A 27109-nucleotide genomic window follows, 5' to 3' on the forward strand; every position below is an offset into this window, starting at 1 on the left:
GGGGCCTTCCTGCAACCTTCGCGGCTCCAACATGGCTCCGCGGCTATGCAGCATCTCTGTGGCGGCGCGGCGGCTGCTGGGGGGCCCGGGGCCCCGCGCTGGGGACGTTGCGGCTGCAGCTGCGGCGCGGTGAGAGCCGGGCCAGGCAGGGACAGAAGCGCGCGGGGTGGGGTGCACGGGCGGGGGCCAGGGACTGGGCCGCGGGGGAGGGGCAGAGACTCCTCTCTTGGAATCTGGGGGTTAGAGGCGGGGCAGGATCAAGGCCTAGGGAAGGGTCTGGGCAAAGAATGGGGGAGGCGAGAAAGGGATGGGTAGGGTCTTTGTCCTGGTTGGGACCGGGCTGTGATGGGGACCTGATGAAAGATGGTGAGAAGGGCAGGTACTGGGCCCTGGAGACTGGGAGAGGGCAGAAGACAGGAGGAGTGGCCCATTCCCAGGCGTAGCTTATGATTTAACACCCACTGGAGGCTTCTGGTAGAGTCAGCTCCTCCGTCGGGAAGTTCGGTGGGAAAGAGATGATGGCAGGGGAGCAGTGGGGGATCCCCAGGGGCCATGGCTGCACAGACCCTTTGTTCCCCCACCTCGAACTGTACAGGTGGGGAAACGGACGGGAGTTGTCCAAGGTCACCCTCCCTGCTGTGCCATGGCATAACCAGATCTGGGACCCAGGCCTGCCAATGCGCCATGCACTTTGCACCCAACTGGTGGCCTCCTGGGAGTGGGAGTCTGGCTGGGCCATGTGCTCTCAGCCTGGGCTTTTGTTTGGGCCCTGCTCTGGGCTGAGCTAGGGATTGGCCTCCCTGACGGTCCCTGAGCAGCCCCTCGCTCCTTGGTCCCCACAGCCCTGTACTTCCCCCATCTGCATATATCACCCTGCACAGTTATGACTTGGTGCTTGTCTGTCTCTCGCTAGACCCTGATCTCATTTTTCTCTGTTTCCCCAGCCTCCCACCCTCAGAGGGCTCAGGACTGTGTATGGTCAAGGAATATTTACCAAAGAAGTGAGGCCACCTGTTCCCCTTCCCCCAACCTGGGAAAAGGAAGCAAGCATCCCTCCTGCCCTGCAGCCCAGGAATGAAGCTGCAAAGTTCTGTTAGAGCCTGCCATGAGATGTTACAGCACAGAGCAGTGGGGCTTTTCAACAGCTGGGAAAGAGGAGTGGCATAAGCCCCCCACCCAGACTGCCCAGTAATTAGGGAGAAAGCTGACACCGTGGGAAGAGCCTAGAGTTTGCCTGGCACTAACAAATTTAACTCGGAATTTCTAGGTGGGGTGACCTCAGGACTCTTTAAGCCTCGGGTTCCTCATCTGTAAAATGGGAGTAATCAGACAGGAAGTATCTCATAGGGTTGTTGAGGACTAAAGATGCCGTGCTTGGTCGGGTATGGTGGCTCACATGTGTAATCGCAGCACTTTGGGAGGCCTAGGCGGGCGGATCACTTGAGGTCAGCAGTTCAAGACCAGCCTGGCAACACTGTGAGATCCTGTTTCTATAAAAAGTACAAAAATGGCCGGGCACGGTGGCTCATGTCTGTAATCCCAGCACTTTGGGAGGCCGAGGGGGGCGGATCACAAGGTGAGGAGATCGAGACCATCCTGGCTAACACGGTGAAACCCCTTCTCTACTAAAAATACAAAAAATTAGCCGGGCGCGGTGGCGGGCGCCTGTAGTCCCAGCTACTCAGGAGGCTGAGGCGGGAGAATGGCGTGAACCCAGGAGGCGGAGCTTGCAATGAGCTGGGATCATGCCACTGCACTCCAGCCTCCAGCCTGGGCGACAAGAGAGAGACTCCATCTCAAAAAAAAAAAAAAAAAAATTCTCCATGTTGGTGAAACCCTGTCTCTACTAAAAATACAAACAATTAGCTGGGCATGATGGCTCACACCTGTAATCCCCGCTACTAGGAAGGCTGAGGCAGGAGAATCAATTGAACCCAGGAGACGGAGGTTGCAGTGAGCCGAGATCGTGCTACTGCACTCCAGCCTGGGTGACAGAGCAAGACTCTGTCTAAAACAAAAAAGATACCGTGGTTGTGAAGTGTCTGGCACTTGACAAACATGCAGCAAGTGTTGCTCCTTGCCCCTAGCCTATGTTACAAGCAATTTCTGCATGAGACCCACATAATATTGAGGCTCAAAGGGCTCTGGGAAGATCATCCTTTATGAGCCCTTTGTTTTCCAGATGAAAACATCAAGGTTGGGGAAGGGACAGAATGGATTGGTGGTAAAACCATTTGTGTGGCAAACACCCAGAGGCCATAAAAGGAGCATGGGTCTTAGAGTCAGCCTGCTGCCCCTCACTTAGTAACCCTGGATGAGTTGCTGAACCTCTGTCAGCCTCAGTTTCCTTTTCTGGAAAGTGGGGATGGTGATCCCTGCTTGGTGTGTTTGGCAGGATTGCTGTGAAGACACTTGGATTAATATTTATCAAGTCCCTCAAGGACCATCTTGCAGTTACTTATGCCTTAATTCCACATTGGATACCTGAGAACACTCTGTCCTGCTGCCCTCAGGCTGCCCCATATCTCTCTGGAGTCACTAGTAGGGCCAGCAGCAGCCCTTCTGGCCTGTGAAGTTTGGGGGCAATGAGGCTGCTGGGGTGGGGATGGAGTGTGGGCTTTTAAATCAAATGGACCTGGGCCAGGCACCGTGGCTCACGCCTATAATCCCAACACTTTGGTAGGCCAGGTGGGAGAATCGCTTGAACCCAGGCGTTTGAGACCAGCCTGGGCAACATGGCAAGATCCTGTCTCTATAAAAAATACAAAAATTTGGCCAGGCACAGTGGCTTACGTCTGTCACTTTGGGAGGCTGAGGTGGACGGATCACCTGAGGCCAGGAGTTCAAGACCAACCTGGCCAACATAGTGAAACCTCATCTCTACTAAAAACACAAAAATTAGCAAGGCCAGAGCTGGTGGCTCCCACCTGTAATCCCAGCACTTTGGGAGGCCCAGGCAGACAGATCACGAGGTCAGGTGTTCAAGACCAGCCTGGCCGGCCGGGCGCGGTGGCTCAAGCCTGTAATCCCAGCACTTTGGGAGGCCGAGACGGGCGGATCACGAGGTCAGGAGATCGAGACCATCCTGGCTAATATGGTGAAACCCCGTCTCTACTAAAAAATACAAAAAACTAGCCGGGCGAGGTGGCGGGCGCCTGTAGTCCCAGCTACTCGGGAGGCTGAGGCAGGAGAATGGCGTGAACCCGGGAGGCGGAGCTTGCAGTGAGCTGAGATCCGGCCACTGCACTCCAGCCTGGGCGACAAAGCGAGACTCCGTCTCAAAAAAAAAAAAAAAAAAAAAAAAAAAAAAGACCAGCCTGGCCAACATGGTAAAACCCTATCTCTATTAAAAATACAAAAATTAGCTGGGCGTGGTGGTATGCATCTGTAATCCCAGCTACTCTGGAGGCTGAGGCTGGAGAATCGCTTAAACCAGGGAGTTGGAGGTTGCAGTGAGCTGAGATCGCGCCACTGCACTCCAGCCTGGGTGACAGAGCAAGACTCTGTCTCGGAAAAAAAAAAAAAAAAATAGCCATGGTGGCGTCTGCCTGTATTCCCAGCTACTCAGGAGGCTGAGGCAGGAGAATCGCTTGAACTGGGGAGCCGGAGGTTGCAGTGAGCCAAGATCGCACCACTGCACTCCAGCCTGGGCAACAGAGGGAGACTCCGTATCAGGAAAAAGAAAAAAAAAAAAAAAGGCTGGGTGCGGTGGCTCACACCTGTAATGCCAGCACTTTGGGAGGCTGAGGCGGGTGGATCACCTGAGTTCAGGAGTTTGAGACCAGCCTGGCCAACGTGGTGAAACCCTGTCTCTACTAAAAACACAAAAATTAGCCAGGCATGGTAGCAGATGCCTGTAATCCCAGCTACTCGGGAGGCTGAGACAGGAGAATCACTTGAACCCCGGGGGCGGAGGTTGCAGTGAGCTGAGATCGCACCATTGCACTCCAGCCTCGGGAACAAGAGCGAGACTTCGTCTCAAGAAAAAAAAAAAATTAGCCGGACATGGTGACACATGCCTATAGTCCCAACTACTCTGGAGGCTGATGCAGGAGAATTGCTTGAACCTGGGAGGTGGAGGTTGCAGTGAGCTGAGATCATGCCATTGTACCCCAGCCTGGGCAACAGAGTAAGACTCTATCTCAACAACAAAAATTAGCCAGGCATGGTGGTGCACACCTGTGGTCTCAGCTACTTCGGAGGATCATTTGAGTCTGGGAGATAGAGGATGCAGTGAGCCATGACTGTGTCACTGCACTCCAGCCTGGGTGACAGAGTGAGACCCTGTCTCGAAAAAAGAAGAAAAAAGAAAGATGAAGCTGACCTAGCATCAGAACCTGGGTTTGTCCAGAGCTTGTGCTCGTAAGCACTAGTTCTGCTGTTGGTGTTAAGGATGGAAAGGACCCCCGATCCCTGAGTGAAGTCACTCTGGGTCAAGGTCTACCATTTCTTTCATACTTTCCAGCTTTCATCATTTTCATGCAAGAATGTCTTAGCTCCTCCTTCGTTCATTTCTCAAACTTGGACTGCGTTCTCACCATGTGCCCAGCACTGCTCCAAGCATAGGGGATACAGCAGGGATGCAACAGAACAGACAAGGATTCTGTCCCGCTAGGGCTGCTTCCAGTTTAGAGACTGACAATAAACAAAGCACATAATAAGCCAAAAAGTATATATATTTTTTTATTTTTAATTTGTAGTAGAGATGAGGTCTTGCTGTGTTTCCCAGGCTGGTCTCAAACTCCTGGGTTCGGCTGGGCATGGTGGATCACGCCTGTAATCCCATCACTTTGGGAGGCCAAGGCAGGCGGATCACTTGAGGTCAGGAGTTTGAGACCAGCCTGACCAACATGGTAAAACCCCGTCTCTACTAAAACATACAAAAGTTAGCCAGGTGTGGTAGCACGCACCTGTAGTCTCAGCTACCCGGGAGGCGGAGGCAGGAGAATCGCTTGAACCCAGGAGGTGGAGGTTGCAGTGAGCTGAGATTGTGCCACTGCACTCCAGCCTGGGCAACGGAGTGAAACTCCATCTCAAAAAAAATACAAGAAACCAAAAAAAGGCCAAGCGCAGTGGCTCACGCCTGTAATCCCAGCACTTTGGGACGCTAAGGCAGGAGGATCACCTGAAGTCAGGAGTTCAAGACCAGCCTGGCCAACATGGTGAAAACTCGTCTCTACTAAAAATAAAAATTAACCGGGTATGGTGGCACACGCCTGTAGTCCTAGCTACTTGGCAGGCTGAGGCTGGAGAATTGCTTGAACCTAGGAGGCGGAGGTTGCAGTGAGCCGAGATCACGCCACTGCACTCCAGCCTGGGAGGCAGACTGAGACTCCATTTCAAAAAACCAAAAACAACAACAACAACAACAAAACAACTCCTGGGTTCAAGCAATCCTTCCCTCTTAAAGTGCTGGGATTACAGGTATGAGCCACTGGACTCATCCTAGTATAGCGTTTTAGAAAGTGCTCTAGAACAAGATGGGAGAGCAGGATGAGAGGGCTTGTGGAGGTTAAGGGTAGGAGAACATTGTAATTTCACTGAGAAAGTGAAATTTGTACTCTTGCAAATATGCCCTTGGGGATGCTGGCTTGGAGTTCAAACCCTCCTCTGAGATCTTTGACAAGTCCTTTCTTGGATTTTCCCTGTAGAAAAGAGCTTTAGGGATGGGCTCCACCACCCTGCTCGTTTGATAGATGCGGAAACTGAGGCCCACAGGCAGGAAGGATTAGTTTCCAGCATTCCAGCCCATAATCTCTCTCTTCAGGGCTGGCTATTTGACTGATATTTATCTTGGTCAGTGCTGATGTTAATAAATTACTCAGTCTAGTCCTTTCTAGAGCAAAGGTCTTGGTTGATAAATAGTAGGAGCTGTTCTCACTGCCTGTCTCCCTCCAGGGGAAGCAGCCCCTCTACATTAAAACCAAAGGTCAAGTCCCTCAGTGCCCAACCTGAGGTGGGGGTTGGCTTTCAAGGAAAGAGCACTGGGTTGGTTTTTTTCTTTTTTTTTTTTTTTTGAGACGGAGTCTCGCTGTGTCTCCCAGACTGGAGTGCAGTGGTGCGATCTCCGCTCACTGCAAGCTCCGGCTCCCGGGTTCATGCCATTCTCCTGCCTCAGCCTCCCGAGTAGCTGGGACTACAGGCGCCCGCCACCACGCCTGGCTAATTTTTTGTATTTTTAGTAGAGAAGGGGTTTCGCTGTGTTAGCCAGGATGGTCTCGATCTCCTGACCTCGTGATCCACCCGCCTCGGCCTGCCAAAGTGCTGGGATTACAGGTGTGAGCAACCACACCTGGCCACTGGGTTGGTTCTTAACTCTGCCCTCTGATTTCCTGTGTGGCCTTGGGCAAGTCCCTTAAACTCCCTGGGCTTCTTTCTATTTTATTGTCTCGAGAATGGGAATACCAGTAGTACCAATACTATAAGATCATTGCATAGAGTCAGTGAGATCGTGCAGTTGAAAAGTGTATCCCAGGCCGGGCGCGGTGGCTCAAGCCTGTAATCCCAGCACTTTGGGAGGCCAAGACGGGCGGATCACGAGGTCAGGAGATCGAGACCATCCTGGCTAACACGGTGAAACCCCGTCTCTACTAAAAAAAATACAAAAAAAAAAAAAAAAAAAATGAAAAGTGTATCCCAGATCCCTGGCTTAGTGCCTCCCTTATTCTGGTCTAAAAACTTCACAGACCACACTACCCATCTAATGATAATTGTCTTTTTGCTAATGAAGCAAATGCATGTACAATGACCGAGACAGTCCATGAAATCAGAAATGCTTAACACACTTTTTAAAATCTTTACAAAAAATTATAATGAATAAAGAAAAATTTAGCCTCCTATTCCTCTTTCCCAGGTAAGCAGTATTAACAGTTTGGGATAAGTCATTTCTCTCTCTTTTTTTTTTTTCTTTCTTTTTTTTTATTCTGAACATGGAGTCTCACTCTGTCACCCAGGCTGGCATGCAGTGGTGCGATCTTGGCTCACTGCAGCCTCTGCCTCCTGGATTCAAGCAATTCTGCCTCAGCCTCTCAAGTAGCTGGGACTACAGGCACACATCACCACTCCTGGCTAATATTTTGTACTTTTTTTTTAGTAGAAATGGGGTTTTGCCATGTTGCGCAGGCTAGTCTTGAACTCCTGAGCTCAGGCAGTCCGCCTGCCTCGGCCTCCCAAAGTGCTAGGATTACAGTCATAAGCCACCATGCCCAGCCTCTTTTTTTTTTTGAGTCAGGGTCTGGCTCTGTTGCCCAGTCTGGAGTGCAGTGGCCCGACCTCAGCTTGCTAAAATCTCTGCCTCCTGGGTTCAAGCAATCTTCCCTCCTCAGCCTCCTGAGTAGCTGGGACTACAGGTGTACTTGACCATACCTGGCTAATTTTTTTTTTTTTGAGAAAGGGTTTCACTCTTGTATTCCCAGGCTGGACTGCGATGGCCCGATCTCAGCTCATCGCAACCTCTGCTTCCTGGGTTCAAGTGATCTTCCCACCTCAGCCTCCTGAGTAGCTGGGATTACAGGCATGCGCCACCACGCCTGGCTAATTTTGTATTTTTAGTAGAGGTGGGGTTTCTCCATGTTGGTCAGGCTGGTCTCGAACTCCTGATCTCAGGTGATCTGCCCGCCTTGGCCCCCCAAAGTGTTGGGATTACAGGCATGAGCCACCGCACCCAGCAATATTTTATTTATTGCAGAGACAGGGCTTCAGACTCCTGAGCTCAAGCAATCGGCCTGCCTCAGCCTCCCAAAGTGCTGGAATTACAGGCATGAGCGACTATGCCTGGCCCATTTCTCATTTTTCTTTCTTTTCTTTTTTTTTTTAGAGACGGACGGAGTCTTGCTCTATCGCCCAGGCTGGAGTGCGGTGGCGCGATCTCGGCTCACTGCAAGCTCCACCTCCCGGGTTCACGCCATTCTCCTGCCTCAGCCTCCCAAGTAGCTGGGACTACGGGTGCCCACTACCATGCCCGGCTAATTTTTGTATTTTTAGTAGAGACAGGGTTTCACCATGTTAGCCAGGATGGTCTCAGTCTCCTGGCCTCATGACCTGCCCGCCTGGGCCTCCCAAAGTGCTGGGATTACAGGCTTGAGCCACTGCGCCCAGGCTCTCATTTTTATACTTATGCAAACATATCACCACTTTGGCCGGCTGCGGTGGCTCATGCTTGTAATCCCAGCACTTTGGGAGGCTGAGGCAGGCGGATCACGAGGTCAAGAGATCGAGACCATTCTGGCCAACATGATGAAACCCTGTCTCTACTAAAAACACAAAAATTAACTGGGCACGGTGGCGCACGCCTATAGTCCCAGCTACTTGGGAGGCTCAGGCAGGAGAATCACTTGAACCCAGGAGGCGGAGGTTGCAGTGAGTGGAGATCTTTATCCATCTCAAAAATAAACACAACAAAACAAATATATCACTACTTTAAGATTATTTAAAAAAAAAAAATTTTTTTTTTTTGAGACATGGTCTCTGTCACCCAGGCTGGAGTGCAGTGGCCTGATCATGGCTCATTGTAGCTTTGATTTCCTGGGCTTCATGCGATCCTCCTAAGTCTCTCAAGTGGCTGAGACTACAGGCATGTGTCACCACACCCAGCTAATTATTGTATTATTTTATTTTATTTTATTTTATTTTTATTTTTTTGAGACAGAGTCTTGCTCTGTTGCCCAAGCTGGAGTACAGTGGGCTTTGGGCATGATGCAAGGTGGATTTGGGGTTGATCCTCTTGGCAAGAGGTGGCAGTTGTGTGACCCAAGTAGAGGACCTCTTGGAAGGGGGATGAAGTGGAGGCAGGGAGGCTAGAGAGAGAAGTGGGAGGTGGGGCTGCCTCTCCTGGCCTCCTGAGGCTCTGCAAAGCTTCAAGAAGCCAACTGGGCAGCTGGAATCTCTGTAGAAAGGAGCTGGCTCCAATAGCATTTCACACTCTGGAGCTACCACAGGACTCCGTGGCCCTGTTCCCAGAAATGTGGGTCACTGGTCTAGGGGAGCAGGACATCCGAGCAGATGGAATTGCTGGGGCTCCCCCCCCACCTCCACACGTCCCCCTCAACTCCTCTGTCCTGCAGTTTCTATTCCAAGGACAATGAAGGCAGCTGGTTCCGCTCCCTCTTTGTTCACAAGGTGGATCCCCGGAAGGATGCCCACTCCACCCTGCTGTCCAAGAAGGAAACCAGCAACCTCTACAAGATCCAGTGTGAGTGGCTGCTGAGCTGACCAAGCTCTGCCCTTTCAGGGGCTCTGGGGGCCTGTGAGGCTCCAGGATGGAGATGGGAGCAGCTGTCCTGGGACCCCTGGCCTTGATTTGCTCCCCTCACCCCAAGTTCTTCGCTGTGTACACACCCTACCTCACTTCTTGTTCTCTGTCCTCTGTTGCAGTTCACAATGTAAAGCCCGAATACCTGGATGCCTACAACAGCCTCACGTGAGCGTCCTGCATCCATACATCCCAGCCACTGCTTGGGTGGGGACCACACTCTCAGCAAATCCGCAGAGCATCTTCCACCTTGTTTTTTTTTTAGAAATCCAGGAGATGTAGATTTCTTTTATTTCTGCCTTTTTCTTTCTTTTCTTTTTTTTTTTTTTTTTTTTTTTTGAGATGGAGTTTCGCTCTTGTTGCCCGGGCTGGAGTGCAATGGTGCGATCTCAGCTTATTGCAACCTGTGCCTCCCAGGTACAAGCGATTCTCCTGTCTCAGCCTCCCAAGTAGCTCGGATTACAGGCATGCGCCACTAAGCCTGGAAAATTTTTTTGTATTTAGTAGAGACAGGGTTTCACCATGTTAGGCTGGTTGCGAACTCCTGACCTCAGGTGATCCACCCGCCTTGGCCTCCGAGTGCTGGGATTATAGGCATGTGCCACCGCGCTTGGCCCCTTTTTCTTTCTTTTATTTTTCTTAAAAGAGATGGTCTCCGGGAGGCGGAGGTTCCAGTGAGCCAATATTGCGCCTGCACTCCAGCCTGGGCAACAAGAGCGAAACTCCGTCTCACACACAAAAAAGAGACATGGGATCTCACTTTGCTGCCTAGGCTGGTCTCAAACTACTGGGCTCAAGCAATCCTCTTGCCTCAGCCTCCCAGTGTTGGGAATACAGGTGTGAGCCTCCATGCCCAGCCAGGATGTAAATTTCAGAGTTGGAAGTCCTGAGGGCCCTTTGCCTAGCTTCTGCATTTTTGAGATGGAGAGTCTGAGGCCCAACCGCAGGGTCTGCAGTTTGAACTGAGTTTGAACCCTTATCTCAGAGGCCCTGATGGCTATGTGAACCTTGCCCCTCTCTGCACCCCTCCCACAGGGAGGCTGTGCTGCCCAAGCTGCACCTGGATGAGGACTACCCATGCTCACTCGTGGGCAACTGGAACACGTGGTATGGGGAACAGGACCAGGCAGGTAAGGCGCTCACCTCCCTAGTGCCATTGCTACCTCCCAGCCCTGGCCTCCAGCACCTTTCACACCGGGCTGTTCTCCACTCCCTCTCCACAACAGCACCTGGTGGGGCTCTTACTAAAACCTCATCACCTCACTCCTCTGCTCAAATACCTGTCCTGTGCCCTCAAGGTGACCTGTGAAGCCTGTGAGTCCTTCCCGGCCCCACCCCCAGCCTCATGGCGCCAAATCCTCCTTGCCTCGCTGTGCTGTCCCACCCAGGACTCAGTTCCTCAGATTGACGGTTTCACTCTTTAGTTCCAGACTACTGCTCATGCTCTTTCTTCTGCCTTAAGCATTATTTCTTCTTTGCCTGCTTTACCTGGATCACCATCTTTTGTTCTTTTGTTTTTTTTTTGAGACTGAGTTTCACTCTTGTTGCTCAGGCTGGAGTGCAGTGGTGCGATCTCGGCTCACTGCAACCTCTGCCTCCCCAGTTTAAGCAATTCTCCTGTCTCAGCCTCCTGAGTAGCTGGGATTACAGGAGTGTGCCACCATGCCCAACTAATTTTGTATTTTTAGTAGAGATGGGGTTTCACCATCTTGGTCAGGCTTGTCTTGAACTCCTGACCTCAGGTGATCCACCTGCCTCAGCCTCTCAAAGTGCTGGGATTACAGGCGTGAGCCACCGTACCCGGCCTTTTTTTTTTTTCTTTTTTTTTGAGACAGGGTCTCGCTCTGTCACCCAGGCTGGCAGGTAGTGGCACAGTCTTGGCTGACTGCAACCTCCATCTCCTGGGTTGAAGAGATTCTCCTGCCTCAGCTTCCCGAGTAGCTGTAATTTCAGGCATGTGCCACCACTCCCAGCTAATTTTGTATTTTTAGTAGAGATGGGGTTTCACCATGTTGGTCAGGCTGGTCTCGAACTTCTGACCTCCGGTGATCCACCCGCCTCAGCCTCCCAAAGTGCTGGGATTACAGGCATAAGCCACCACTCCCAGCCTTTTGTTTTTGAGACAGGGTCTTGCTCTGTCACACAGGCTGGAGTGCAGTGGTATAATCTTGGCTCATTCGAGCTTCAATTTCCCAGGTTCAAGCAATATTCCCACCTCAGCTTCCTGAGTAGCTGGGACTATAGGTGGGCTCCACCATGCTCGGCTACTTTTTGTGTTTTTTGGTAGAGACGGGGTTCCATGTTGCCCAGGCTGGTCTCTAACTCCCGAACTCAAATGATCCTACCTCCTTGGCCTCCCAAAGTGCTGGGATTGCAGACATGAGCCATCGTGCCTGGCCTTTCATTTTTATTCATTTTAAAATTTTCATTATTTATGTATTTATTTTTGAAATCAGGTCTCGTTGCCCAGTGGGGAGTGCAGTGGTGTGATCACGGCTTACATAGCCTTAACCTCCTGAGCTCAAGCAATCCTCCTACCTCAGCCTCCCGAGTAGCTGGGACCGCAGGTGCATGCCACAATGTCCAACTAATTTATTTTAAATTTTTTGTAGAGATGGGGTCTCCCTATGTTACCCAGGTTGGTCTCAAACTCCCAGGCTCAAGCAATCTTTCCATCTTGGCCTCCCAAAGTTCTGGGAGTACAGGCATGAGCCACAGTGCCTGGACTATTCACTTTTCTATTTTGGCATAGATGTCACCTCCTCCTGGAAGGCTGCTGAGATTTCCTCCACCTGGGCTGGGTCAGGCACCTTCCCTAGCTCTCCAGGCCTCAGTAATTACCTCCTCATGCCCTGATCACGTACCCCTATAGCTGCCTGTTTAGTTGTCTGTCTCCATATATAGGTGAATCCCCAATATGCAGTACATATTTGTGGAATAAATAGGGGTTCTTCTTGTCTAAGCTGGTGTCTTACAGTCCCAGGGGCACCCCTAGCATGCCCCATCCCACCCTAATAGACACACCAAAGTTGGTACCACCTATAAGAACCCACACATGAATTTGGCTGACTCACAACATCTCAGCCACTCAAAGGGACCTCAAATTTAGACCCACACTGTCCAAAATGATAGCCACTAACCACATTTAGCTATTTATTTATTTATTTATTTATTTTGAGATGGACTCTTGCTCTGTACTGTCGCCCAAGCTGGAGTACAGTGGCGCAATCTTGGCTCACTGCAACCTCAAGTTGTTCTTGAACCTCAAGGGTTCAAGTGATTCTCCTGTCTCAGCCTCCTGAATAGCTGAGATTACAGGCACATGTCACCACACCCAGCTAATTTTTTGTTTGTTTGTTTGTTTGTTTTTTTTTTTTTTTTGAGACAGAGTCTCGCTCTGTCGCCCAGGCTGGAGTGCTGTGGCCGGATCTCAGCTCACTGCAAGCTCCGCCTCCCGGGTTCCCGCCATTCTCCTGCCTCAGCCTCCGGAGTAGCTGGGACTACAGGGCCCACCACCTCGCCTGGCTAGTTTTTTGTATTTTTTAGTAGAGACGGGGTTTCACCGTGTTAGCCAGGATAGTCTCGATCTCCTGACCTCGTGATCCGCCCATCTCGGCCTCCCAAAGTGCTGGGATTACAGGCTTGAGCCACCGCGCCCAGCCTTTTTTTTTTTTTTTTTGAGACGGAGTCTTTTTTTTTTTTTTTTTTTTTTGAGACGGAGTCTCGCTCTGTCGCCCAGGCTGGAGTGCAGTGGCCGGATCTCAGCTCACTGCAAGCTCCGCCTCCCGGGTTTATGCCATTCTCCTGTCTCAGCCTCCTGAGTAGCCGGGACTACAGGCGCCCGCCACCTCGCCCGGCTAGTTTTTTGTATTTTTTAGTAGAGACGGGGTTTCACCGTGTTAGCCAGGATGGTCTCGATCTCCTGACCTCGTGATCCGCCCGTCTCGGCCTCTCAAAGTGCTGGGATTACAGGCTTGAGCCACCGCGCCCGGCCTTGAGACGGAGTCTTGCTCTGTCGCCCAGGCTGGAGTGCAGTGGCGTGATCTTGGCTTACTGCAAGCTCCACCTCCCAGGTTCACGCCATTCTCCTGCCTCAGCCTCCCGAGTAGCTGGGACTACAGGCGCCTACCACCACGACCGGCTAATTTTTTTGTATTTTTAGTAGAGACGAGATTTTACCATGTTGGTCAGGCTGGTCTCGAACTCCTGACTTTGTGATCCTCCCGCCTCAGCCTCCCAAAGTGCTGGGATTACAGGTGTCAGCCACCGCGCCTGGCCTATTTATTTATTTTTTTGAGACAGCGTCTCACTCTGGTTGCCCAGGCTGGAGTGCCGTGGTGTAATCACAGCTCACTGTAGCCTTGACCACCCAGGCTCAGATGATTCTCTCACCTCAGCCTCCCAAGTAGCTGGAACTACAGGTGTGCGCCACCACAGCCAGCTAATTTTTTGTATTTTTAGTAGAGACAGGGTTTCCCTATGTTGCCCAGGCTGGTGTTGAACTCCTGGACTCAAGCAATCCATCAGCCTTGGCCTCCTGGACTACTGGGATTACAGGTGTGAGCCACTGCGCCCTGGCCTCACATGTAGCTGTTGAAATTTATATTAGTTAAAATTACATAAAAGTTAAAATTCAATGTGTGCCAAGGTGCTCACCTGTAGTCCTAGCTACTTGGGAGGCTGAGGTGGGAGGATTGCTTGAGCCCAGGAGTTCAAGGCTGTGATTCAATACCATCACACCTGTGAATAGCCACTGCACTCCAGCCTGGGCAACACAGTGAGACCCTGTCTCTAAAAGAGAAAAAATTCAGTACTGAGTATGGTGGCTTATGCTTATAATCCCAGCAGTTTAGGAGGCTGAGGTGGGAGGAACACTTGAGGCCAGGAGTTTGAAACCAGCCTGGGCAACATAATGAGACTTTGCTTCTACAAAATATATCTATATATAAAAATATCTATATATATATCTATATATATTTAAAAAAAAAGAAGAAAATTTTTTTTTTTTTTTTTTTTTTTTTTTTTTTTTTTTGAGACGGAGTCTCGCTCTGTCACCCAGGCTGGAGTGCAGTGGCCGGATCTCAGCTCACTGCAAGCTCCGCCTCCCGGTTTCACGCCATTCTCCTGCCTCAGCCTCCCGAGTAGCTGGGACTACAAGCGCCTGCCACCTCGCCCGGCTAAGTTTTTGTATTTTTTTTTAGTAGAGATGGGGTTTCACTGTGTTACCCAGGATGGTCTCGATCTCCTGACCTCGTGATCCGCCCGTCTCGGCCTCCCAAAGTGCTGGGATTACAGGCTTGAGCCACCGCGCCCGGCCTGAAAATATTTTTAAAAAGAAAAATTTCAGTTTCTTAGTCATACTAGCTACATTTCAAATGCTTACTCACACACACAGGGCTCATGCAGAAAGTACTTTTGGACGGTACTGGTTTAGACTGTCTGCATAGCACAACTATAACAGATGGTCCTCTAAACTTCCCTTGAATTCTCCCAACCATGAAGAGCTCACTTGTAAGCCAACCTATTTCATCCTTTGACGGCCCCGATAATCATGTGTCTTTGAAAATAATCTGTGACCTACAGATAGATAGGTGTATCTCCTTAATCAATTATTTGGTTTTAGTAACAGACATTAAAATATTATTTCTGTTTTATTTTTATTATTTCTATTTAGAAACAGGGTCTCGCTATATTGCCCAAGCCGGACTTGAACTTCTGGGCTCAAGCAATCCTCCTGAGTAGCTGGGACTATAGGCATATGCTATCGTGCCCGGCTAGACACTGATATGTGGCTAAGGGAATAAGACAAAAGCAAATTGCCTTCAGTTTCAGCCACTACAGCTTTCCCATTTTAAGCTTGACTTGATCAGCTCCAGCAGTATTCCTTGAATTCTCTTAAGCATTTGCTAGTTGTGAAATGAACTTTGAGGGATGGGATCCTGACTTTTTCTTTTTTTTCTTTTTTGAGACCGAGTCTCACTCTGTTGCCCAGGCTGGAGTGCAGTGGCGTGATCTCAGCTCACTGCAACCTCCACCTCCTGGATTCAAGCAAGTTCTTGTGCCTCAGCCTCCTGAGTAGCTGGGACTACAGGCATGAACCACTATGCCTGGCTAATTTTTGTATTTTTAGTAGAGATAGGGTTTCACCATTTTGGCCAGGCTGGTCTTGAGCTCCTGGCCACAGGTGATCGACCCGCCTCAGCCTCCCAAAGTGCTGGGATTACAGGTGTAAGCCACTGCCCCTGGGCCTATTTTTATTTTTTTTATTTTTCTGTTTGGGACAGGCTCTCGCTCTGTCACCCAGTTTGGAGTGCAGTGGCATGATCATAGCTCACTGCAACCTCGAACTCCTGGGCTCAGGCGATCCTCTCACCTCAACTTCTCGAGTAACTGGGACTGCAGACATGCACCACCATGCCTGGGCTAGTTGTTTTGTTTTTTGTTTGTTTGTTTTGTAGAGGTGAGGTCTTGCTATGTTGCCCAGGCTGGTCTCAAACTCCTGAGCTCAAGTGCTCCTCTCCCTCCTCAACCTCCCAGAGTGTTGGGATTACAGATCTGAGCCACTGCATCTGGCTGATCCTGACTTTTTAAAGCATACCCAACATTTTTTGTACCTTGAAGTTCAGTCCCTCACATAGAGTCAGCCGAATCATGTTGAGCTGTACCCTGGGAGTAGGGTTCAGGAATCTACATTTTAATAAACTTGTAAGAACCATTGATCCATCTACTACAGGGAGCACCGTAATTGTTAGACAATTCCTTCTTGGCTGGGTGCGGTGGCTCATGCCTGTATCCCAGCACTTTGGGAGGCTGAGGCGAGTGAATCACCTGAGATCAGGCGTTCAAGACCAGCCTGGCTAACATGGTGAAACCCTGTCTCTACTAAAAATACAAAAATTGGCCAGGTGTGGTGGCTCACGCCTGTAATCCCAGCACTTTGGGAGGCTGAGGCAGGCGGATCACAAGGTCAGGAGATTGAGACCATCCTGCCTGACACAGTGAAACCCCGTCTCTACTAAAAATACAAAAAATTAGCCGGGTGTGGTGGCGGGCGCCTGTAGTCCCAGCTACTCGGGAGGCTGAGGCAGGAGATTGGCTTGAACCTGGGAGGTGGAGCTTGCAGTGAGCCGAGATCGTGCCACTGTACTCCAGCCTGGGCAACAGAGTGAGACTCTGTCTCAAAAAAAAAACAAAAACAAAAACAAAACAAAACAAAAATACAAAAATTAGCTGGGTGTGGTGGCACGCGCCTGTAATCCAGCTACTTAGGAGGCGTAGACAGGACAATCTCTTGAACCCAAGAGGTGGAGGTTGCAGTGAGCTGAGATCGCGTCACTGCACTCCAGCCTGGGCAAAAGAGAAAAATAAAGAAAATTCCTTCTTCTTGCCAGTGATATTGTCCTTGTAACTTTTCTCCGTTAATCCATTTTCCACAGGTCAGCATTCCTGGTTTTGGTAGATTTCCATCCATAAAGTACTTTTGCCATTTCCTTTCAGAAAGAGGCCTTTAAACCATAGGGTCAGGCCATTTTGCAGATGGGAAAATCAAGGCACAGATGGAATCAAAAAGCAGGTGAAGGTCAGGCTGGGGATGGGGATGGGAAGTTAACAAAGTCTGAGCTTCCAGACCGATGGCAGCCAGCCGCCCTTAGCTTTAGTCTGCCCGTGTGATCCTCTGGGGACCTTCTTCCGCTGATTCGCCCAGCCATGCTCACAGGATGGCAAAACTGTTTCCTTTCTTCTCCTCCACAATTAATTAGGTTTCTTTGTTATTGGGAGTTAATTAGTTTCCCCGGGCGGCGGCCAACATACCACAAACTGGGTGGCTTAAAATAACAGAGGTTTATCCTGTCACAGTTATAGAGGCCGGAAGTCACAAATCAAGGTGTTGACAGGGCAGGGCTGTCCTTCTTCCTAAGGCCTTAGGGGAGAACCCTTCCTTGCCTCTTCCAGTTTCTGGGGATTGCTGGAAACTCTTAGTGTTTCTTGGCTTGTAGACTTGTCATTCTAATCTCTGCCTCCCTCGTCATATACTGTTCTCTCCGTGTGTCTCTGTCTTCACACAGTGTTCTCCTGTGTCCAGATCTCCCACTTCTTATAAGGACACCAGTCACTGGACTCAGGGTCCACCCAGTATAATCTCATCTTAGGTTGATTATACCTACAGACACCTATTTCCAAATAAGGTCACGTTCTGAGGTTTTGGGTGGACATAAATTTTTAGGGGACATTGTTCAATTCAGTGCAGATAATATGATTTTTTAAAATTAATTAATTAATTAATTTATTTATTTTTTGAGATGGAGTCTTGCTCTGTCACCCAGGCTGGTGCAGTGGCCCGATCTTGGCTCACTGCAAGCTCCACCTCGCGTGTTCATGCCATTCTCCTGCCTCAGCCTCCCCAGCAGCTGGGACTACAGGCGCCCGCCACTGCGCCCGGCTAATTTTTTGTATTTTTAGTAGAGACAGGGTTTCACCATGTTAGCCAGGATGGTCTCGATCTCCTGACCTAATGATCCACCCGCCTCGACCTCCCAAAGTGTTGGGATTACAGGCATGAGCTACTGCACCCAGCTTCTAATTTTTGTATTTTCAGTAGAGACAGGGTTTCACTATGTTGGCCAGGGTGGTCTTGAACTCCTAACCTCAAGTGATCTGCCTGCCTTGGCCTCCCAAAGTGCTTATGGGCGTGAGTCACTGCGCCTAGCCAATAATAGGATTTTTATAAATTCTTTTTTTTTTTTTTTGAGACAGAGTCTCGCTCTGTCATCCAGGCTAGAGTGCAATGGCGTGATCTCGGCTCACTGCAACCTCTGCCTCCCGGATTCAAGTGATTGTCCTACCTCAGCCTCCTGAATCGCTGGGACTACCAGCACATGCCACTATGCCCAGCTAATTTTTTTGTATTTTTAGTAGAGATGGGGTTTCACCATGTTAGCCAGGATGGTCTTGATCTCCTGACCTCGTGATCCGCCCTCCTCAGCTTCCCAAAGTGCTGGGATTTCAGGCGTGAGCCACCGCGCCGGCCTAGGATTTTTATAAATTCTAACAGTACAAAGAGTTTTCCATGCAAAGTAAGCATCCCTCCTGCCTAAGGCCTCACAGGCCTCCATGCTGTGTCACAGGGGCATCTACTGTCAATGTCTTTTTTTTTTTTTTGAGATGGAGTCTCGCTCTGTCGCCCAGGCTGGAGTGCAGTGGCCAGATCTCTGCTCACTGCAAGCTCCGCCTCCCGGGTTTATGCCATTCTCCTGCCTCAGCCTCCCGAGTAGCTGGGACTATAGGCGCCCGCCACCTCGCCCGGCTAGTTTTTTGTATTTTTTAGTAGAGACAGGGTTTCACCATGTTAGCCAGGATGGTCTCGATCTCCTGACCTCGTGGTCCGCCCGTCTCGGCCTCCCAAAGTGCTGGGATTACAGGCTTGAGCCACCGCACCTGGCCCAATCTCTTTTTTTTTTGAGACGGAGTTTCGCTCTTGTTGCCCAGGCTGGAGTGCAGTGGCGTGGTTTTGGCTCCCCGCCACCTCTGCCTCCTAGGTTCAAGGGATTCTCCTGCCTCAGCCTCCCAAGTAGCTGGGATTACAGGCATGCACCACCACACCCGGCTAATTTTATATTTTTAGTAGAGACGGGGTTTCTCCATGTTGGTCAGGCTGGTCTCAAACTCCTGACCTCAGGTGATCCAGCTGCCCAGGCCTCCCAAAATGCTGGGATTACAGGTGTGAGCCACTGCCCCGGTCTACTGTTAATCTCTTAAATCGCCATTAAGAGGTGATGCATAAATTAGCATCTCTGGATGTCCTTGCCCCCTCAACACATGAGGTAGCATACCACACAAGCTCTTCTGTTCCTTGGTTCCTTTTTTCAATTCACTGTCTTGGAATGCTCCATATCAGCCCATCAGTTCTCCCCTGTCCTTTTGTCCAGTTGCTCCTCCAAGGTCTGGTGGTCTTCCTTATGCATGCCACTGCTTCCAGGGTACAGGACACATCTGATCTTGTTGCTATTTAAGGAAGGTGGGGTGGGAATATTATTCCCATTTTCAAGATGAGAACATTGAGGCCTAGAGCCATCCAAGGCTACTGGGCAGAGCTGGAGCTCAAATCCAGGTCTCCTAGACTTGTGTCTGGGATCATCCTCTCCCCAGCATGGTCTTCCACCAAGGCAGAGGGAACTCAGAGGGTCTTGCTGCTACAGGGAACCAGACTACCTGCCTCCCCCATCCCCACCACATATATACTTAGCCAACCTTGGGGAGGTCATCTGCTGGGGGTCCCAGCAGCCCACTGACCTATACCTCTCACCCCCAACAGTGCACCTGTGGCGATTCTCAGGCGGCTACCCAGCCCTCATGGACTGCATGAACAAGCTCAAAAACAATAAGGTATGTTAGTGGCCACTCAGCACACCTCTCTGGATGTTGGATGCAGCCCAGCCCTGTGCTGGGGTCTCCTCTGCCACCCCATGAGGCACACTGTCAGGATGGAGGACACTTCCTGGTAGCCGTGCCTTTACCACCATGCCCACAGGAGTACCTGGAGTTCCGAAGGGAGCGGAGCCAGATGCTGCTGTCCAGGAGAAACCAGTTGCTCCTCGAGTTCAGCTTCTGGAATGAGCCACAGCCCAGATTGGGTCCCAACATCTATGAGCTGAGGACATACAAGCTCAAGGTGCCTCCCTCCGACCGACCCCCTCCTGCCCCCCAACTTCCCTGCTGCAGTGCTGCTTTCAGCTGTCCCAACACCTAGACTGGGGCTTCTGGCTTCTCCCTCCCTATGGGCTCAGAGCAGAGTTGTGTACACATGTGTGCAAACATGCATACCAGGGCCTGAGTGAGTCAGGGCCTGCAAATGAGGCCAAATGGCTGTTGGAGCTTAGGAGGCGGGGAGACAGGGTAGTTTCCCTTCCTTGCCTGGCTGCAATGCTATGAATCTGAGGTGGGGGCTCATTCCCATCATCCCTTTGGTTCTCTTTCAGCCAGGAACCATGATCGAGTGGGGGAACAACTGGTAAGTGGCAGCACCAGGACTGGGGTTGGGGGGGTACCCTGCTTACCTGCCCCACCAAGGCCCCTGGTGGGCCACCTTTTCCAGGGCCATATCACAGGGAACTCAGTACCCTCTGCCCCTCATGGATCTGGGAGAAGGATCCAACCAGGAGGTGAGGATCTCCTAGAAGATTGTGAGCCCTCCGTTGGTAGAACACCCCACCATCAGCACTTTCCCTCCTGTGGGATGTGGCCAAGAAATCAGCCTCAGTACCCTCTGCACCAGCCCTGGCTTCTGCCCCATATTCTTCTGCCTTCTCCAGGGCTCGGGCCATCAAGTACCGGCAGGAGAACCAGGAGGCAGTGGGCGGCTTCTTCTCACAGATAGGAGAGCTCTACGTGGTGCACCATCTCTGGGGTAGGTTGAAGACCTTCCAGGAGCCTTTTGTTAGTTCTCTTTCTCTGTCATCATTCTCTGTAGCCAATGGGGTTGCATTAGTGTCCTCAGAGAACTTAATGTTCTAGCAGGAGACACTATCTTAGATGTAAAGTCACAAAAAGATCAATTTCAGATTATTACAAATAATATTTATAGAAAACAGGCAAGGAGGCCAGGTGCAGTGGCTCATGCATGTAATCACAACACTTTGGGAGGCCGAGGTGGGCGGATCACAAGGTCAAGAGATTGAGACCATCCTGGCCAATATGGTGAAAACCCATCTATACTAAAAATACAAAAATTAGCTGGGCATGGTGGCGCACGCCTGTAGTCCCACATACTTGGGAGGCTGAGGTAGGAGAATCACTTGAACCCAGGAGGTGGAGGTTGCAGTGAGCCGAGATCATGCCATTGCACTCCAGCCTGGCAACAAAGCGAGACTCTGTCTCAAAAAAAAAAAAAAAAAAAAAAAAGGCAAGGAGAGATGATGGTGAAAAACAGGGGATCTACATTGGTCTACATAGACAAAGAATGCCTCTCTGAGGGAGTAAAATGTAAGCTGAGGGGTAAAATGTAAGCTGAGAGCTGCAGGATGAGAAGGAGCCTGCTGTGAATTGCTAGGCAAAACCATTCCAAGTAGACAGAGCAGCACGTGCAAAGGCCCTGTGGTGGCGAAAGGCCTTCGGGGTTTTGAGGTATGGCAAGGAGGCCAGTGTGGAGTGAGTAAGGAAGAATGTGGGGAGATGGATCAGGAGAGGGGGAATGAGTTGGGATTTATTGTAAATGCAATGAGAGACTGTTTCAAATAGCAGTGACATGACCTGATTTTTGTTCTAGTATGATTTCTCTGGCTGCTGGCTGCTTTGTTAAGGGTGCTTGGTAGGGGAGCAAGAGAGAAAGCAGAGCTTTAGGAGGCCATTACTCTAGTTCAGGCAGGAGGGGATGGGGCAGTGGGATGCTGAGAAGTCCACAGATTCGTTAGTCTAGAGGTGGAACCAACAGGATTTGTGGATGAATTGCCTGTGTGGGGCAAGAGAAGGAGAAGAGCTCCCAGGTTCGTGCTTGACCTGCTGTGTGTTGTTTACTGAGTCTGGGAGGTCTAGGGAAGGAGCAAGTCAGTGGGGTCAGGAACGTAATCTTGGCCCTTGGAATTCTTTCTTTCTTTTTTTTTTTTTTTGAGACTGAGTCTCACTCTGTCACCTAGGCTGGAGTGCAGTGGTGCAATCTCAGCTCACGGCAACCTCCACCTCCCAAGTTCAAATTATTCTCGTGCCTCACACTCCTGAGTAGCTGGGATTACAGGCATGCAGTACCATGCCCGGCTAATTTTTGTATTTTTAGTACAGACAGAGTTTTGCCATGTTGGCCAGACTGGCCTTGAACTCCTGGCCTCAAGCAGTCCACCAGCCTTGGCCTCCCAAAGTGCTGGGATTACAGGCGTGAGCCACCACACTCAGCCAGAAGTGTTACATTAAAAATGCTGACACACGAAAGTAGAGATGTCAAGTAGGCAGTAGATGGATATAGGAGTCTGGAGTGCTTGGGAGTGTTTGCGACTAGAAATATAAATGTAGGCAATATTAACATATGTACTGATTGGATGGATTATTAAAGCAGATAGTGTTTGCTAACAGTCCGAGGGAGGCATCTAGGGAGGAGGAGACAGCAGGGCAGGGTTTGGGGGGCAGTGGGAAGAGGGCCCTGTGCTGGGTAAGGGATCCGATCCTCTGTGCCTGAGAAATGAGTCTGTGCCTTTCTCACAGCCTATAAAGACCTGCAGTCTCGGGAGGAGACTCGAAACGCTGCCTGGAGGAAGAGAGGCTGGGATGAAAATGTCTACTATACAGGTGAGTGAAGACTTTGGAGGTCTTCTGCTGAGAACCCTGTCTGAGGATGGAATCCCCTCTGCAAGGAGATCTAGCCTTTCTTGATTACCTCCAGTGATGGGGAACTCACTTTTAAGACAGTGAGTTAGTGGGTTTCTATCCCAGTGGCACACTCCATAGGATACCAGCAGGCCTAGGTGAGTGCTCTAGGGGATGATAACACAGCCAGGGCCACACCTCTGCCTAGGAGATGTGGATTAGCGAACGCCCATTGTGACCTTGGGCATGGTTCTTCACCTCGCTGAGGCTGTTCCCTCGTCTATAAGATGGTGATGGTGATAGTGCTTCCATCAGAGGGCTGTGAGGGAAGATTCTACAAACTGTTACTTTTTATTTTATTTTATTTATTTTTGAGACAGAGTCTCACTCTGTCACCCATGTGGAGTGCAGTGGTGTGATCTTGGCTCACTGTAACCTCCGCCTCCCAGGTTCAAGCCATTCTCCTGCTTCAGCCTCCCAAGTAGCTGGGATTACAGGCATGTGCCACCATGTCCAGCTAATTTTGTATTTTTAGTAGTGACAGGGTTTTACCATGTTGGCCAAGCTGGTCTTGAACTCCTGACCTCAGGTGATCCGCCTGCCTCAGCCTCCCAAAGTGCTGTGATTACAGGCATGAGCCACCATACCCGGCCCACAAACTCATTTATGAAAAGTGCTTTCCCCAGTGTTTGTTACAAAGGAAGCATGCAGGAAATGTTTTTGAACAAGGTTTTTGTTTTTGTAGAGACACAATCTTACTATGTCGCCCAGGCTGGTCTCAAACTCCTACGCTAAGCAGTCCTCCCACCTCAGCCTTCCAAAGTGCTGGAATTATAGGCATGAGCTACTGTGCCCAGGTTCAAACAAGTTTTTTGCTCAAGGTATTTGCCACTTTGCTAGGAACCCTGAAACCACCTAGAGTCAGTGGGTGTTAATTGAGCTCTCACTGTGTGCTGGGAACTGTGGTAGGTAGGTGGTTGAGGGGCCCATAAATGAACAAGAGCTGTTCTTGCCACTGAGGAGCTTACAGTGATCACTTACCAAGTGGTATGAGGGAGAATATGTCTGCTGAAGGAGGTAGCAGGAGCCTTGCTATTCAGTGTGGTCCCAGCTGGGTATGGTGCCTCACAACTGAAATCCCAGCACATTGGGAGGCCGAGGCAAGAGGATCACTTGAGGTCAGTAGTTTAAGACCAGCCTGGGCAACACAGGGAGACCCCATCTCTACAAAACATTTTTTAAAAATTAGCAGGACATGATGGTTCCCACCTGTAGTCCCAGCTACTTGGAAGGCTGAGGTGGGAGGATCACTTGAGCCCAGGAGTTTGAGGCTACAGTGAGCCATGATTGTGGCATTGCACTCCAGCCTGGGCAACAGTGAGACCCTATGTCAAAAATAAAAAATAATAAGAAAAAAACCAACAGTGAGACCCTATGTCAAAAATAAAAAATAAAAAAATAAAAAACAGGACAGGCACACTGGCTTACACCTGTAATCCCAGCACCATGTAAGGTCGAGGTGCGTGGATCAGTTGAGGCCAGGAGTTGGAGACTAGTCTGGGCAACATGGTGAAACCCCGTCTCTACTAAAAATACAAAAATTAGCCAGGCGTGGTAACTCAAGCCTATAATCCCGGCTACTCCGGAGGCTGAGGCGCAAGAATCGCTTGAACCCAGGAGGTGGAGGTCGCATTGAGCCGAGAACCTGCCACTGCACTCTAGCCTGGAAGACAGAGTGAGACCCTGTCTCAAAAAAAAAAAAACAAAAATTAAAAAACAAAACAAAATCAAGTGTGGTCCCAACTGACAATATTGGCATCCCCTGGGAGCTTGTTAAGAATGACAAATCTCGGCCGGGTGCAGTGGCTCACGCCTGCATCCCAGCACTTTGGGAGGCCAACGCAGGCAGATCACCTAAGGTCAGGAGTTCTACACCAGCCTGACCAACATGGAAAAACCCCGTCTCTACTAAAAATACAAAATTAGCTGGGCATGGTGGCACATGCCTGCAATCCCAGCTACTTGGGAGGCTGAGGCAGGAGAATCGTTTGAACCTGGAAGGCGGAGGTTGCAGTGAGCCGAGATAGTGCCATTACACTCCAGCCTGGCAACAAGGGTGAAATTCCGTCTCAAACAAACAAAGAAGAATGATAAATCTCAGCCTTCCTGCAACCTACCGAATCAGAATCTGCACGTTAACAAGAACTGCCAAGTGATTTGTATGCACATTAAAGTTTGAAAAGCTCTGAGCTGGAGGAGAGTCTAACCTCCTGGATGACCTTGAGCTGACCTTCTCTAGGCTGCACCCTCCCCATCTGTAAAACAAGGCAGTTGGGCTAAATCAGTGTTTTTCTTTTTTCTTTTTTTTTGAGATGGGGTTTCACGCTCATTGCCCAGGCTGGACTGCAATGGCCTGATCTTGGCTCACAGCAACCTCTGACTCTCAGGTTCAAGCGATTCTTCTGCCTCAGCCTCCCCAGTAGCTGGGATTACAGGCATGTGCCACTACGCCTGGCTAATTTTGTATTTTTAGTAGAGAGAGGGTTTCTCCATGTTGGTCAGGCTGGTCTCGAACTCCTGACCTCAGGTGATCCGCCTGTCTCGGCCTCCCTAAGTGCTGGGATTATAGGCATGAGCCACCATGCCTGGCCAACAGATAACTATTAAAATTTAAGAAAATGTTACTCTCATCACCACTAAAGTCCTATCTTATCCCATAATTTGAGGGATCTGGTGCTCTTCATGGGCCCTTTCAGGAGGGCAATAGGACATTCCTGTCGCAGCATCTGGGACCTCCTTCTGCCCACTCAAAGGCCAGCATGTTTGGGTGGGGCCAGGGAAGGTTGTTGGCTTGCTTGAGCCCCCTGTGTGACCTCTGCCTTTCTCTCTCCTCAGTCCCCCTGGTGCGACACATGGAGTCTAGGATCATGATCCCCTTGAAGATCTCGCCTCTCCAGTGATGCTGCCTACGCCTCCACCTCCTTCCCCTTCTCCCTCAGGCAACCCCGATAGACAGTGGCACTCCCGGTCCTGCTATCTTGGTTTTGTCTTGGCTCTGGGAGGACTCTGAGGGGCAGTGCTCAACTCAGACAAGGGGGAACTGAAGGCTGACAAGTTCTGAGGATTACAGCTCTGCCCAGGCCCTTTCCACTTTCCCTGCCTGCCTCCTTCCCCCTGCTAGAAGTAGTTTCTAATTTCCCTGAATGAAGGATAGCGATCTTTTAGGCCTTCTTATATGTTCTAGAATTCCTCATCTCAAGGCCACAAGTCCCCAGTTATCACCCTTGGAAATCCTCCGTTTAGCTTAGTTGCACAAAAGGTAACATGTCCAGTGGCTAGAGGTGGGGTGGGAAGACAGGACCCCAGGCCAGGCCCTAAGGAATTCCCTGGTCTCCACTGGGCCACCCACTTGCTGGACAGTCTGAGCCAAGTCCCTCCTGTTGGAGAAAAGCCTGGAACTGCCAAAAACAAAACAAAACAAAAACCTCATCACCATGGTCAGGAGGAGGTCCAGACATCCCACCCAGATAGGCTGGGGAAAGGGATGGAAGCCAGGAAAGATTTAGGGGCAGGAGACAGACACGTAACAGGAACTCAGAAGGTAGAACTTAGAATTCAGAACTTGGGTTTCAATTGTAGAATTTGGAATCTGGAATACAGAATTGGGAAGAAGAACAGAGATGACAAAAGACCATTTGAAGAGAGGTTCCTAATACTAGAGAGATGGAGAGTGGCTTGGCTGTTTCCCCCTACATATTGGGGTTGAAAACTTAAATGTGTAGTTCCAGTCCTTCTATGCAGAAAGTCTCTGCTGCCCTCCCTCCTTCCTGCAGGCAAATGTGCCACCTAGGGCCTGTTCCCTCACCCTGTATTCTGTCTCCCCTGATTGACATTCTGTCAGCCCAACCCTCATTCTGCAGGGCCACCTGGTGTGTGGAGGGGGGGCCAGTGACTCGGCGGGGTCTCCTCAGTGACCCCCATACCTCATCATGAACCCTTGGGTAGCTTGATTCTGCCTCCCATCCAGGAAAACTTGTGCTGGAGTTGCTGATGGAACCAATTAAATATTTACTATAAATCGCAGTGTCCTTTCTTCATCTGCAAGGAACTTTAGCAGGTGCCTGAGGCAGGGCACAGTAGAGCTGGTGGGCTTAGTCCCACATGGCAGATCTACCCTCCTGGAGGGTACTGTGTTCTTGAACTATTCTCAACAGTCAGTACTGGCTGGGCACAGTGGCTCACGCCTATAATCCCAGCACTTTGGGAGTCCGAGGTGGACAGATCACTTGAGTGAGGTCAGGAGTTCAAGACCAGCCTGGGCAACATGGTGAAACCCTGTCTTTACTAAAAATACAAAAATTAGCTGGGCATGGTGGTGCATGCCTGTAATCCCAGCTACTTGGGAGGCTGAGGCAGGAGAATCGTTTAAACCCTGGAGTCAGAGGTTGCAGTGAGCAGAGACTGTGCCACTGCACTTCAGCCTGGGCGACAGAGCAAAACTCTGTCTCAAAAAAACAAAAAAACAAAAAAACCAAAACCATTATTTTCCTTCTTGCTCCAGGGAAGAAG

At 50.3% G+C, this 27109-nt stretch overlaps 2 protein-coding genes and 1 long non-coding RNA gene across 6 annotated transcripts in view; 2 read left to right on the plus strand and 1 right to left on the minus strand.

The window, feature by feature from the left end:
• On the plus strand, nucleotides 1–26618 carry NIPSNAP1 (nipsnap homolog 1). Of its 4 annotated transcripts, XM_077950224.1 has the most exons (11): nucleotides 1–129; nucleotides 945–1001; nucleotides 9063–9190; nucleotides 9373–9418; nucleotides 10286–10380; nucleotides 19563–19633; nucleotides 19779–19919; nucleotides 20227–20258; nucleotides 20560–20654; nucleotides 22439–22522; nucleotides 25436–26618. In XM_077950224.1, the coding sequence occupies exons 1-11, from the start codon at nucleotides 32–34 to the stop codon at nucleotides 25498–25500; spliced, it is 912 nt and encodes a 303-aa protein (XP_077806350.1). In that variant the 5' UTR covers nucleotides 1–31; the 3' UTR covers nucleotides 25501–26618. The 4 variants fall into 4 exon arrangements, with proteins under 4 accessions (XP_077806350.1, XP_077806351.1, XP_015005530.1 ...); XM_077950225.1 differs by lacking the exon at nucleotides 945–1001 and having other exon boundaries at nucleotides 10286–10400; nucleotides 19532–19633; XM_015150044.3 differs by lacking the exon at nucleotides 945–1001.
• LOC144331845 (uncharacterized) lies at nucleotides 1813–6827 on the minus strand. The gene is made up of 2 exons (XR_013399407.1): nucleotides 6581–6827; nucleotides 1813–2873 (listed from the first exon to the last, which is right to left on the minus strand). It is a non-coding gene; the product is annotated as an uncharacterized LOC144331845 (long non-coding RNA).
• THOC5 (THO complex subunit 5) overlaps nucleotides 22346–27109 on the plus strand; it is a 46689-nt gene continuing 41925 nt past the window's right edge. Inside the window, exon 1 of the mRNA XM_077950205.1 lies at nucleotides 22346–22362. The gene's annotated coding sequence lies outside the window, so the exon portion shown is untranslated. The remainder of the gene's footprint in view (nucleotides 22363–27109) is intronic.

This window comes from Macaca mulatta, chromosome 10, assembly GCF_049350105.2.
Source record: "Macaca mulatta isolate MMU2019108-1 chromosome 10, T2T-MMU8v2.0, whole genome shotgun sequence".
NCBI classification, from domain to species: Eukaryota; Metazoa; Chordata; class Mammalia; order Primates; family Cercopithecidae; genus Macaca; species Macaca mulatta.

Bases quoted from the DNA above. Each gene is read 5' to 3' on its own strand.
- NIPSNAP1 (XM_077950224.1), top strand. From the start codon at position 32: ATGGCTCCGCGGCTATGCAGCATCTCTGTGGCGGCGCGGCGGCTGCTG. The intron at 19,920-20,226 runs GTGCCTCCCTCC...GTTCTCTTTCAG, and splicing joins TGAGGACATACAAGCTCAAG to CCAGGAACCATGATCGAGTG. The intron at 20,655-22,438 runs GTAGGTTGAAGA...CCTTTCTCACAG, and splicing joins CGTGGTGCACCATCTCTGGG to CCTATAAAGACCTGCAGTCT.